The sequence below is a fragment of the Arachis hypogaea genome, chromosome 20, assembly GCF_003086295.3.
Source record: "Arachis hypogaea cultivar Tifrunner chromosome 20, arahy.Tifrunner.gnm2.J5K5, whole genome shotgun sequence".
Classification (NCBI taxonomy): domain Eukaryota; kingdom Viridiplantae; phylum Streptophyta; class Magnoliopsida; order Fabales; family Fabaceae; genus Arachis; species Arachis hypogaea.
In genome coordinates, this window is record NC_092055.1 from 4,665,344 (window position 1) to 4,679,261 (window position 13,918).

The window sequence follows — 13,918 nt, forward strand, 5'->3', positions numbered from 1 at the left end:
ACACAACACAAACAGATACGGTGATATAGAATCTCCTTGCCTAAGACCCCTGCTCGGAGTAAAGCTATTTAATCTATCCCCATTCCAGAGGATAGACAGTGAGGATGCAGTGACACAACGCATAATCAGATTGACTGTCGAAGGAGGAAAGCCAAAACTCACCAGGGTTTATTTCAGAAATCCCCAATCCACTCTATCGTACGCTTTCTCCAAATCAATCTTAAAGGCCAGGGTGCCTTTCTTTGACTTTGTCTTCTTCATGAAATCTACTTAAATCCAACCTACACCATAAACAACCCTATCATCAGAATTGAGTTTAATATATTTTATCGAATAAAGATGCCAATTAATATAAGTTTTTTTTTTTTTGGTTGCACCAAATATCAACTTGATTTTTTGATAAGTTCAGAAAGAATGACTTGATTTGTATCGTTCCATCTTAACTTTGATGGACTGATAGATGAGTAAATCACCTAATATTTTGTTCAAAAATATTTTAACTTCCGCTATATTTATAGTAAGATTTTTCTTTATATATATATATATATATACAAAAGTTTGACAATGTATTGTTTTTTTTCTTCCTTTTTTTGGTCTACTAATTTTATTATTACACTGTTCAAATTAAATCCATTTAGAAAAAAAAAAAAGGAAAAATCTCCGGTCCCAACTCCCAAGTCCCAACCGACTTGCGGGCGTTTAGCGTTGCCAGATCCCCTTTTCTCCGTTATAAAAGCAGCACTCCCTCTAGCATTGTTCGTTTTTCTGAAACCCCAATCCTGGGTCTGGCACTCTGCTAGGGTTTCATCCCTTCGCTGCATCCTCATCCTCTTCGTTTATTCGAACGTAAAAAACACTTAATCCAAACACAAAAACAAGAAGAAGAACAAGAAAGAAGAGGCAAAACCTAATTGGAATTGAAACTAAATTTCAAAAAAAAAAAGAAGCTAAATTCCGAAAATAGAGAGGGAAATAATGGACCTGGAAGATGAGCAAGAGTACGAGCAGCAAATGGAGGAGGAGGAGGATGACGAGGAAGAGATTACTCAGGAGGACGCTTGGGCTGTCATCTCCGCCTACTTCGAAGAGAAGGGACTTGTTCGCCAGCAGCTCGATTCTTTCGACGAGTTCATCCAAAACACTATGCAGGAAATCGTGGACGAATCTGCCGACATCGAAATCCGCCCCGAATCCCAGCACAATCCCGGTCACCAGTCCGATTTTGCAGAGGTACCCCTCCTCATTCCCCCATTTTTTTTTAAATTAATTTTTTACTGTGTTGTTGTTGTTTCAGTGATGCTGGTGATCATAATTTATGGTTTTTGTGTTGTAGACTATTTACAAAATCAGCTTCGGTCAGATTTACTTGAGTAAGCCCATGATGACTGAGTCTGATGGTGAAACTGCTACCTTATTCCCCAAGGCAGCTAGGTTGAGGAACCTCACCTATTCGGCTCCTTTGTATGTTGATGTCACCAAAAGGGTTATCAAGAAAGGCCATGATGGTGAAGAAGTCACTGAGACACAGGATTTCACCAAAGTCTTCATTGGCAAGGTATGCGTTTGTATTTTAGTTTTGGATTCTGTTCCAGTTTTGTGTTTTGTAGCTGAAATACTGGTGGTAATTGGGTGTTTCTGTGTTAGGTTCCTATTATGCTCCGGTCTAGTTATTGCACATTGTACCAGAATTCGGAGAAGGATTTGACTGAGCTTGGGGAGTGCCCCTATGATCAAGGTGGATATTTCATTATCAATGGTAGTGAAAAGGTTCTGATTGCTCAGGAGAAGATGAGCACCAATCATGTATATGTCTTCAAGAAGAGGCAGCCTAACAAGTATGCCTATGTTGCGGAGGTCCGCTCTATGGCAGAGTCTCAGAATAGACCACCCAGTACTATGTTTGTTCGCATGTTGTCTAGGGCAAGCTCCAAAGGGGTAAATGCAAACAATTATCAACTGTTTTGGCTAGTTGTTAAATGTCTTGCATGATGATGTCTGAATGTGTTATGCATTTGTTGCTCCTTCAGGGTTCTTCAGGACAATATATACGTGCTACTCTTCCATACATTCGATCAGAAATTCCAATCATTATTGTGTTTCGAGCATTGGGCTTTGTTGCTGACAAAGATATACTTGAACATATTTGCTACGACTTCTCAGACACTCAAATGATGGAGTTGCTTCGTCCATCCTTGGAAGAAGCATTTGTGATTCAAAATCAGCAGGTTGGTGCTGCATTGCCTTCCTATTTGCTTACAGCCAAGATGAGGCTTGCATAGATAGAATTTATAGTAAATCTCTGGCGTATTTAGCAGCTGGATTTTTTGTTTAATCAATTTTTAGTGAGGATTCTTTTAACTGGCTTAATGAAGTAATTTTCTCCATCTCTAGACTAAAGTTATTTCTAATCTTATTGGCACTACAGTCGCTCTGTCTAACAGTATCTTTTTCTTCTAGAGCATGCTCTCTAACTTTGTGGTTGAATATATATATATATATATATAGATAGATAGAGAGAGAGATGGTGTTATTAGTGAAAAATTGTAATAGAGCACGGTTTTGTTTTAATTTCTATTTCAAATATGACAATCTCCCTTCCAGGTTGCACTTGACTACATTGGGAAAAGAGGAGCAACTGTAGGTGTAACTAAGGAAAAGAGAATTAAGTGAGTTGAATTTTATTTCTTTCGAGCCAGATGATGATTTGTGTTCACCCATTATTGAGCAAGGGTTACACGTGTGCTTCAATCTGTAGGTATGCCAAAGAGATCCTCCAAAAGGAGATGCTTCCTCATGTTGGTGTTGGAGAATATTGTGAGACAAAGAAAGCATACTATTTTGGGTAATTTTCTTCATTTTGTCAGATATTTTGTTTTAATTTTAATGACCTTAACCGGGTAAATATTTATTATGCTTTGTCCCACAGATATATCATTCACCGGCTACTTCTGTGTGCTCTTGGACGGAGGGCTGAAGATGATAGGGATCATTATGGCAACAAAAGGCTGGACCTGGCTGGGCCTTTACTTGGTGGTCTCTTTAGAATGGTTTGTTTATCAAGTTACTGATATTGTCAAACTTCTTTTGTCTTTCTATGTAGGTATTTTTTCCCCTTATTTCCTGGTTACTATAATCTGTGATGCAGCTATTCAGAAAGCTTACTAGAGATGTCAGGGGCTATGTGCAGAAGGTGTGTTCTATAGCTTTTATTTGCAACTTGGCATCTGTTACTATATCATTTAAAGTTCGCTATACCTTACTATCTTGGTGGTGCAGTGTGTTGATAATGGGAAAGATGTCAACCTGCAATTTGCTATCAAAGCAAAAACCATCACAAGTGGTCTTAAATACTCACTTGCTACTGGTAATTGGGGGCAAGCAAATGCTGCGGGTACTAGAGCTGGAGTATCACAGGTTTGAATATGAATCATTGCTTTATTGTTATTGTTCAAGAGTCTTGCATTCTTCCTTCTACGGTGGAAGTAACACATACCTTTTTGATTATCTGTTGTAGGTGTTAAATAGATTAACTTATGCTTCCACTTTGTCTCACTTGCGAAGATTGAATTCTCCCATAGGGCGTGAAGGTAAAATAAAATTACTCATCCAAGCCTTAAGACTGCGCTTTATGAAGATTTAGAGTTGAATTTTAATTTCCCTTTTATTTCAGGCAAGTTGGCCAAGCCAAGGCAGCTGCATAATTCACAATGGGGAATGATGTGTCCTGCAGAAACACCTGAAGGACAAGTGAGTATTTTGCTTTCCAAGAATACTGTACAATGCTACTTTCTATGAGTGATCTTTCTCAGTTGTATTTATAAGTCTGATTGGGCTATCATTTAGGCCTGTGGACTGGTGAAGAATCTGGCATTGATGGTTTACATAACAGTTGGTTCAGCAGCATCTCCTATTTTGGAGTTTTTGGAAGAATGGGGCACCGAAAATTTTGAGGTGTTAATGGTTTTCTTGCATTGTGAAATTTGCTTCATTCTCTTTTATGATTTGTGGTTAAGATTGTTTATTTTCCGTTTCTATAGGAAATTTCTCCTGCAGTTATTCCCCAAGCTACCAAAATTTTTGTAAATGGTTGCTGGGTGGGCATCCATCGTGATCCCGACATGTTGGTCAGAACGTTGAGAAAGCTGAGACGCCGGGTAACTATCTACCTGTCTCTTTGTCTGCTCAAAACTTCGATACTTTATTGCATTACTACTGGTGCTGATTACTCTTGTGGTGCAGGTTGATGTTAATACTGAAGTTGGGGTTGTTAGAGATATCCGTCTTAAAGAATTGCGTATATATACAGATTATGGTCGCTGCAGTCGTCCTCTATTCATTGTGGACAAGCAAAGGCTACTTATAAAAAAGAAGGACATTCATGCTTTGCAACAGAGGGTGAGCCAGTAGTAACAAGTGCATATTGGGTGCTGGTATTGTTTCATGATTGCTTAGACGTGCTATTTAACATTTTTCAGGAATCCCCGGAGGAGGGCGGATGGCATGATCTTGTGTCCAAGGGCTTCATAGAATACATAGACACAGAAGAAGAAGAGACAACTATGATTTCCATGACTATTAATGTCAGTACAATAATTCCAGATTTGAATTTTGAAAAGCATATCCAGTCTATATATATGTTCATAGGTGTAGATTAGGAGACTTTGGAATAATAACATATTGTTCGTAAAATATTGTAGGATCTTGTGCAAGCAAGACTTAATCCAGAAGAAGCTTATGCTGATACTTATACTCATTGTGAAATCCACCCGTCACTGATTTTGGGTGTTTGTGCTTCTATTATACCATTTCCTGATCACAATCAGGTAATTTGGTGTTTTACTGTCTTGTCATTGAGATTAGTACATATTGGTCATTTGACTCACCTTTCACTTTGATATCAGTCTCCACGTAATACATATCAATCTGCTATGGGAAAACAAGCCATGGGAATTTATGTAACCAATTACCAATTTCGAATGGTACTTTTTACCTGTTCTGTTTTACATTTCTTCTGTATATTATACTCTACTCAATACTGAGTTCTACTCATGGTTTTCTTCCATTTATTAGGATACCTTGGCATATGTATTATATTATCCTCAGAAACCACTGGTGACAACAAGAGCAATGGAGCATCTACATTTTCGGCAGCTCCCTGCTGGAATTGTAAATCCTTTCTTCCTTTCTTTATATATTATTTTTTCCATTTTAATGATTAAATATCCTTATATGCTTAATCCTGTGTCTTAGAATGCCATTGTGGCCATTGCCTGTTATTCTGGTTATAATCAAGAAGATTCTGTCATCATGAACCAATCATCAATAGATCGTGGATTCTTCCGGTCTCTGTTTTTCCGATCATATAGGTACGTTCTCTGCCCAGATCAATCATGCATTCACCCACTTTTTGGATCTTGATTCATTTCTGATTTGCTTTGTTAACTTTTACAGAGATGAAGAGAAGAAGATGGGAACCCTTGTCAAAGAAGATTTTGGTCGTCCAGATAGGACCAACACCATGGTGAGATTTTTGGCTTTGCTAGTGCATGATTATTTCTTGCGATGCAATTTTATCCCTTTCACCCCATAAAAACATAAAACCCATCCCCACAAAGAATAAAGTTGGTTCTGCTATTTGTATAATCAATGTCTATTTTGCAGGGTATGAGGCACGGTTCTTATGATAAGCTGGATGATGATGGCCTTGCACCACCAGTAAGTTTGTTTGGATTATGCTTTCAAACATCCTGATCCTGCCTGTCCCCAATGTTTGATATAAATGGAAACAAAATAATTCACATTGCAATGCTGTAATATAGGGCACACGTGTATCTGGTGAGGATGTTATTATTGGAAAGACCACCCCAATATCTCAGGAAGAGGCACAGGGACAAGCTGCACGTTACACAAGACGTGATCACAGCATAAGCTTACGGCATAGTGAAACGGGTATTGTTGATCAAGTAAGTTTCTCTCAATGATTTGTCTGTCACATTCTATGAATTATAGATTAAGTTTGAGCTATGGTATTAGAGCTTAATGGCATGTTAAGATAAACTAATGAACTTATATATTATTCTAGAACTTCTTTAATACATAAAATGTATTTAATATTTAATTAATATAATACATATTTGTGTGAATAATAAAATGATTTAATAATATATCACTATATATTAAAACAGAATTATATATAGCTTTGCTGCAATGCAAGGGTGGTGGCTAGTATTTGCTCATTTTCTTTCTTTTTGGTCTTGTAACTAAAATTATATCATGAAGCCTTATTTTTATGCTAAAATCCTTAATATTGGCACTTCTTTTTCCGTTGCTGTCTTTTGTAGGTTCTTCTGACAACAAATGCTGATGGATTAAGATTTGTGAAAGTGAGGGTGAGATCTGTTCGGATACCACAGATTGGTGATAAATTCAGTAGTAGACATGGTCAGAAGGGGACAGTTGGTATGACTTACACGCAAGAAGACATGCCCTGGACCATTGAAGGCATCTCCCCTGACATTATTGTCAATCCACATGCTATTCCTTCTCGTATGACTATTGGCCAGCTTATCGAGTGTATCATGGGGAAGGTAGCAGCACACATGGGAAAGGAAGGAGATGCAACTCCTTTTACAGATGTTACTGTAAGTAGCTTTTCCCGCTGCGACTATATACTTTTAAGATATTTAAGCTACTTGCATCAAATGCTACTTCAGCGGCTCCAATCAGATCTTACTGTAACCTCTCCATATGTGTAGGATGAATGTACTCTTGCAATTCACATTATGAAATTATTATGCCGATAAAGTGTGTCAGCAAGATTTAGAAAAATCTGCATTTAATTGAGCGTCTGTTGTGGATAAATTATCCTTTTTTGGAGTTCCGGTCACAACAATTCACGTCTACTTCACCTGTTGAAATTACCATTCCTTGTACAACTATATTCAAGTTTTATTGGCTGTGCTTGGTTAGGTTTTGATGATGTTTTACATTTGTACTATTCTGACCCAGGTTGACAACATCAGTAAAGCTTTACATAAATGTGGGTACCAAATGCGAGGTTTTGAGACCATGTACAATGGTCATACAGGGAGGCGGCTATCTGCTATGATTTTCTTGGGTCCTACATATTACCAAAGACTGAAGCATATGGTTGATGATAAGATCCATTCTCGTGGACGAGGTCCTGTGCAGATCTTGACAAGGCAACCTGCTGAAGGACGCTCACGTGATGGAGGTCTCCGATTTGGGGAAATGGAACGAGATTGCATGATAGCCCATGGAGCCGCGCACTTCCTAAAGGAGAGATTGTTTGATCAAAGTGATGCATATAGGGTTCACGTGTGTGAGAAATGTGGGTTGATAGCTATTGCTAACCTCAAGAAGAATTCTTTTGAGTGCAGGGGGTGCAAGAACAAAACTGACATTGTTCAGGTGCGTGTGATCTTCCATATTTCCGTGGCTTTTGTATTCATGGATTCTGCGGTTTTCTTGTTCTGAACTTGGTAGTCTTTTGTTATTCATTTCTATGCAGGTTTACATTCCTTATGCTTGTAAGCTGCTCTTCCAAGAGCTCATGGCTATGGCGATTGCTCCAAGAATGCTTACGAAGGAAGTCAAAGCTGCGAAAGATCACAAGAAGAAAGGAGCCTGATTTCAACCAAGTTGAATTCCATTGGAAGTGAGTCTAGTGAGTAGAGTTTCATTGATCTCATGTTACTTTTTGATCTTTCATAAGGATTGATCTTCTCCTAGCAAACTAGTGTTTTGTACATATAGTGGAACAGTTCTCTGAATCAGCAGGAACACGAGCAAGAGCTTGTTCCTTTTTCCTACGTTATTGGTTATCCTATGGTGGTGTTCAGTGCAGAGTTATTGAATTCAGTTTATAAGTTTGATACTGATGAATCTTGTTCCACTATACAATATCAGCTGTATCACCTGTTTTATTTGGTAATTTATTCAAGAGAAAATGGGGTCAAATGTAAAAAATATTCAAGAAAAATGTGAATATTTGTGAAAAAATGCACTTGGTAATCTATTTTCTACTTAAATGACCAAGTGACGTCACTGCTCGATACTTCGTTATGACTCGTATCAGGCCATGAAGGAAATGCAGAATTGCCCTTGACAAATCAACTAGTTACAGAGTAGGAAGATGTTATTGTGACGACAAATTTAGCATACCCAAACAGTGTAAATCTATTCCATATTAAATTGGTATCTTGAGGGCCTTGGCTTTTTATAACAAGAAAGGAATTCTAAAACCTAATTTAACAAGTTGCTTTGGAGTATTTTTCTCTGCCTTGAATTGCAAGCAATTATTTGAAACATCACACATGATTCACGCAGTTCTGTGTGTCACATCAACCATGTGTTATGGACTCAGAGAATGCCGACCTAGTAATAGCATGGCTTAACACATTGCATTTAATTCTTGATTTAAATCACAATCATATACTTAAATGAGCCTTGTACAGTAAAAACATATGCACTCTTTTCTGATGATTTGTTTGACATCAATTACTTAATTATTATTAACTGTTTCAAAAGTTATGCAATATGCATATAGTAAATTTTAATTAAATAATAGTATGGGTGGCAAAACAGGTCGAACCTGTCGGGCCGACCCGCAGAACCTGCTAAGAAGGCGGGTCGGGCTAGATTTTGGAACTCGCCAAATTAAAAAAATACGCCAAACTCGCACCACCAAATTTGCGGGTTTTGGCGGGGCGGGGAGAGCCGGCCCGCCGGGCCAAGGATTTTTATTTTTCTTTTTTTTTTTATTAAATAAAAGAGTGATTACTACTACAAAATTAATAATTATATAATTTTTAAATATTTTTTTTATTTTTATTCTTCTTTTAGTTATTAATTTTATTTATTTTATTTTACAATTTCGTATATATATTTAAATTATGTGACCTATTTTTTAAAATAAAGATGATTCTATTGATAAATATTATTTTGAACAATTTTATTGAAGTTAAAAATAAAAAAAAGATAGTAAAAAATTTATATTATAATTTATCTATTTTTTATTTGTATTTAATTTTTTAATTATTATCTTTTGATTAATTTTTATGAATTTTATTTTTTAAAATAAAAAAGAGTGAAGCGGACTAATCCGTCGGCCCGTTAATTCACCATAAAGTAGGATGGACTAGCATTTTGAGTCCACTTTAGTTAGCAGAACGAGTTGACCCGTCCCGTTTATAGTACGGGCCTAGGCGGAGCAGGCCAGTCCGCTTTGCCACCCCTAAATAATAGTGTAAAATATTCTTAATATTTACTTTTAAAAGTTGATAAACGAATTGCAATACATGACTCATGACTAAGACACATAGTGGATCTTTCTGTCCTTTTATTTCTTTTTCCTATTTCTTTGTTTTCCGAAGGACACTTTGCTATTTCTAATTTCTGTGTTTCCATAAGGACATTGATATTTTTGGCGATGTGTTCAAACTTCAAAGTATATGTCTCTCTAATTTTCTTATAATTAATCTGTAGTCAGTACATTATCAAAGTCACATTTTTATATTATATGATTTTTTAAAGATATGTACTCTTCGATTCTAGCTATTTAAATAGAAAACACCTTTTTTAGAGTCTGTCGAAAAAGTATAATGTTATAAATATAAATTAATGTACAGAGTAGGAATTTTAATTTTGAAATGGAGGGATTGTTGGTGTATAGCTGGGTTATAGAGGTTTATGGTGTTTTACGGGTGTGTGATGGCTGCACAGAACAAATCGAACGAACTAATGGAGGGACCTGTAATCGGACGGTCCGATTTCACTAATCGGACGGTCCGATTTCACTAATCGGACGGTACACAAATCGAACTGTCCGATTTGCGTACTGCTTCCCTGATTGGCTTCGATGCATTTATACCATTCGAGTGTCTTCCCCCCTCCCAGCAGCTATCTCTTTCACTCTCGTATTCTTTTCTGCTTGCTCCCAACTCCACAACCTTGTTCATTGTCCACCATTATTGGACCACAAAATAGTTAAAGAAAAAAAATTAAAATACAATGTCAAGAAGACTAAAAATTAAGGAAATAAACCAGCCAGAGTTTCATATTGTTAATTATCTTGGGCATCTAAATTATGTAAGTTTTTTTTTAATATTTTAATTTAATAAAAATAATAGTGATAATATTGTAGGTTTTAGTAGCAATATATATTATAATAGCACTAAGTAGAGATTAGTTATGTGTGTATAATATTTTTACTGTTAGGTGTTAGAAATAGAGATTGAAGTAGTATTAGGAATTAGTTTTTATGAAGTCTCTGAAAATTGTTATTAATAGTATATTAAATTTTGATTTGAAATAAAATTTATGATTAATTAATATATTTTGAAATGAATGAGGCAAACTAATTGATAAAATCTGTAGATATTATTATTATTATTATTATTATTATTATTATTATTATTATTATTATTAGTTGTTGGAATAAAATTTGAATTTTTAATTAACCTATTTTTGTTTTAATTGTATTGTACTAGAAGAAATAGAAATAGAAGTATGAATTTAGTAGGTTGTTTCATGAAGAATAATAATAATGTTAGTTGTTAATATATATATATATATATATATATATATATATATATATATATATATATATATATATATAAAATAATTTATCATTACTGAAATTATTCTGGTTATTTAGTTAAGGTTAATTAATTTTTTTTATAAGGTAATAAATATGAATGTAAGATTTTTGTATAATAGATTTATTATGTATGTTTGAAATATTATATATTGGTAGTTATAACGGAAATGTGATATTGTAGAGTTTATGGATGTTGATATGTGACAACTTAAAGCCGCCGGACCCGTACAATCAAATTGGCGGATACAAAACATAGAAAGCTTTAGGAGGAGACCAAGCCCCATTACTAAGAGCAATAGCTGACCTGATAGAATCGTGCCGATCAGAGATAAGTCTTACACCATCACGTGTCACCACATGTTGACGCAAGTTATTTAAAAAAAAGTACCATGCATCATAAGTCTCTTCCTCCATAATGGCAAATGCAATATGCATGATGTTGTTATTGCCATCTTGTGAGTCTGCAACTAACAAACAACCTTATATTTTCTGTACAAATGAGTCCCGTCCACCTGTACTATTAGCTTGCAGTGTCTGAAGGCCCTAATACAAGGGTAATAACTCTAGAAGACTCGATGTAGTACACGGATATTAGGAACCAAATCATCCCCTGGTACGTAAGCATTGTTTCAAAGTGAACCACTGCTGACGGCTCCTCGTGACACATGGCCTCAAACCATATGAGCAAGGTTTCGTACGATGCTTTCCAACCTCCAAAAATTGACTCCACCGCCTTCTGCTTTGCGATAACTGATGGTGTAGTTAAACTTCGATTGTACTTCTGCAATGACTGATTTCACCTTTATAGATGGGTCAACCTCTACCAACGGCTTAATTGCTTCTGGAACTGTCTTGGAATCCAGTTTCGAATAGTCTTAAGAAATAGTAGATCTGGTACAAGTGTGACTACCATTGTACCTCCGTATCTCCCAGCTGTACTTCTTCTGCATTTTGGTAACCCTAATCAGCCAATCACGACCTGTGACATATTGTGTACATTTAGCATAGAATGTCGTCGGTTCCGACTCATACACCCGATAGTCTACACGTCTACGGATAGTGTAATCTTTCATTGCCTTGATTATTGCATCCCTCGAACTGAATTCTATTCCCACCGTGAATTCACCATCCGTCACAGCAAGAAGCTCTACTACAATCAAATAGCAGGATATATATTTTTATAAATAATCATTAAATATATATCTTAACAATTAAAATCTCTCTAAGGGTAATAACTAATAAATTATTTATTATGTATACAGTAATAAATCATTTATTATCTACACAATTGATAAATATACTTTAATAGATATAATCATAATAGTCTATATTCTAACTATTTTATCTACATAAAGACCTAGTAAATATAATCCATAGTAAAAAATCATTAACTCATAAATTAATCAAATGCTATGATCACAAATTATAATCCACAAATCACATATATTACTCAATTAACTTTATTGATCTACTACTTTAAACTATCATACAGTTATCTTTCTTTACATACCTGCATTCATATATTGGGAAAATTCTGGTGCATGCATAGCCTCCAAATCCAACGACCGCATGAAAGAAGGTTCCTGAAACGGATGTGGGTTTGCTAGTGCATTTGCAACTTCCGCCACATCTGGGTTTATAGTGCCGTCAGCTTCATCTTTGTCTTCACCTGGACTAACGATCTCATAGTTACTTTCAAATTCCTCCTCGCTATCACTATTATAATCTTCTAACTCAATATTTCGGTCCGCTTTAGATTGCTCGAACTCAATATACAACTTGATGTACGACATTCGGTGGCGATTTTCAATATAGATTGGAAACATTTCATGCATACTCGCTTCATCCGTCACGTATTTGGTCTGAAATTGAACGAACCCACCAAACACGGATAAAGGATACCTGTACAAAATACACGATACTCTCCTAAATATTTGAGAATCTATCTTCTCACAAATCACACCTTTTAATTCCTCAAATGACAATGTGAATGGAATAACAACATCTAATAAATTTTCACATACAAATTGAACTCCCTCATATGTTTGTAATAAAATCTGTCCATAACAATATATTTTTAACACAACTCTATCATCCATAATAATATACGTATTTAAATTTTAAACATTCTCAATCTCACTATTACTTTTTTGAAAAAATGAAAGGGAAAAATGAAAGAAGAGGAAGAACATGAGCTGATGAACTCACGATGATGAAGAAGAAGAAGAAGTGGGAAGATAAGCCTCAATGTAGTCCCTGAAGTTGCACTCGAGCCTCATAGTAGTCCCTGAACTTAAAAGTTCCTCAGAGTCATCCCCGAACTTGCACTCCGGGACTCAAAGTGGTCCTTCTGACAATTTCAGCACACGTGGTGCAACCGGAAAGCTTAGCTGGCAGCGTTGTTGACACGTGGGACTCACAATGGCTAGCTGATGTGGCAGAGTAAACTCTTCTGACTCAATTTGGTCCCTCAGGTGAAGTTAAAACCCTAATCCCCTTTTTAGAAGGCCACATTGTTCACTCTGCTGTCTCCTCATTGGTGCTGTGTTCTTCTGTTCTCCCTCTCTGAAACCCGAAGGTTATGGCTAGCACGAGCAATGCAGCTGGGAGCTCGAACAACCCACGATCGTTTGGAAGCATCATGAGGAGAATGAACAGAAATAGAGAAGCTCGTTTGCAAAAAATGAAAAAAAAAATCATGAGAAGCCTGGTTTCTCTGAAAGAGGTAAGCCAAAAATGAAAAAAAATGTGGTTCCTCTGTTTTTTGATATTGTTGTTAATCTAATATTCACAAAAGTTCAGGCCATTTTTTTCGATTGTAATTGGTGGGTATGAACGCCTCTGTTCTGTTCTCTGTGCTAGGGTTTGATCACTACTGGCTTTCGTAGTGGTTTGGCCAAGAAAATTGTAGAGTAGGAGTGTTTCTTGTGTTTTGATGATATGAAAATGTGTTCTTTATGTGTTAGGGTTTACTGCTCTTAGTGGAAGAGTTTCCAAACTGTTAATGTGTTTCAGGACAATGACTCTGATCAATGAATTTGTTAAACAGAGTTTGCATGATCACAGTAAAAGTAAAGATCTTTTGGAAGTTGAAATTTTTTGTAACTCTGATAATGGATTTTGAATTTGACTGATTTACCTAATTGCCTTTCTTTGTATTGGGTTGGTTTAGTTAAACTGAATGTAATATGTAATGCTGTTTAGTTAAACTGAGTGTGTGATCATAAAGGATTCTTGCATACATAAGTTAGAGTAATATAAAGTAATAAGTTTTGCAATTGCTAATGAAGTTAACTT

The 13,918-nt window shown here is 35.9% G+C and overlaps 1 protein-coding gene across 1 annotated transcript; it reads left to right on the forward strand.

Annotated features, from left to right (window-relative positions):
* The first annotated feature begins 563 nt into the window (after positions 1-563).
* On the forward strand, positions 564-8,252 carry LOC112784106 (DNA-directed RNA polymerase II subunit RPB2). Its single transcript, XM_025827223.3, has 25 exons — positions 564-1,230; positions 1,334-1,555; positions 1,645-1,935; positions 2,028-2,225; positions 2,602-2,666; positions 2,756-2,842; positions 2,927-3,047; positions 3,146-3,190; positions 3,277-3,414; positions 3,515-3,587; positions 3,671-3,747; positions 3,844-3,951; positions 4,038-4,154; positions 4,240-4,395; positions 4,476-4,580; positions 4,698-4,823; positions 4,902-4,979; positions 5,071-5,166; positions 5,251-5,366; positions 5,452-5,521; positions 5,662-5,715; positions 5,820-5,963; positions 6,342-6,641; positions 7,009-7,431; positions 7,532-8,252. Exons 1-25 carry the CDS (start codon positions 976-978, stop codon positions 7,649-7,651), a joined length of 3,585 nt encoding a protein of 1,194 aa, XP_025683008.1. The 5' UTR covers positions 564-975; the 3' UTR covers positions 7,652-8,252.
* The last annotated feature ends 5,666 nt before the right edge of the window (positions 8,253-13,918 follow it).

Excerpts from the sequence above, each read along its gene's own strand:
- LOC112784106 (XM_025827223.3), top strand. The coding sequence starts at position 976 with ATGGACCTGGAAGATGAGCAAGAGTACGAGCAGCAAATGGAGGAGGAG. Across the intron at positions 3,588-3,670 it reads TTCTCCCATAGGGCGTGAAG|GCAAGTTGGCCAAGCCAAGG; the intron begins GTAAAATAAAAT and ends CTTTTATTTCAG. Across the intron at positions 4,155-4,239 it reads TGAGAAAGCTGAGACGCCGG|GTTGATGTTAATACTGAAGT; the intron begins GTAACTATCTAC and ends CTTGTGGTGCAG.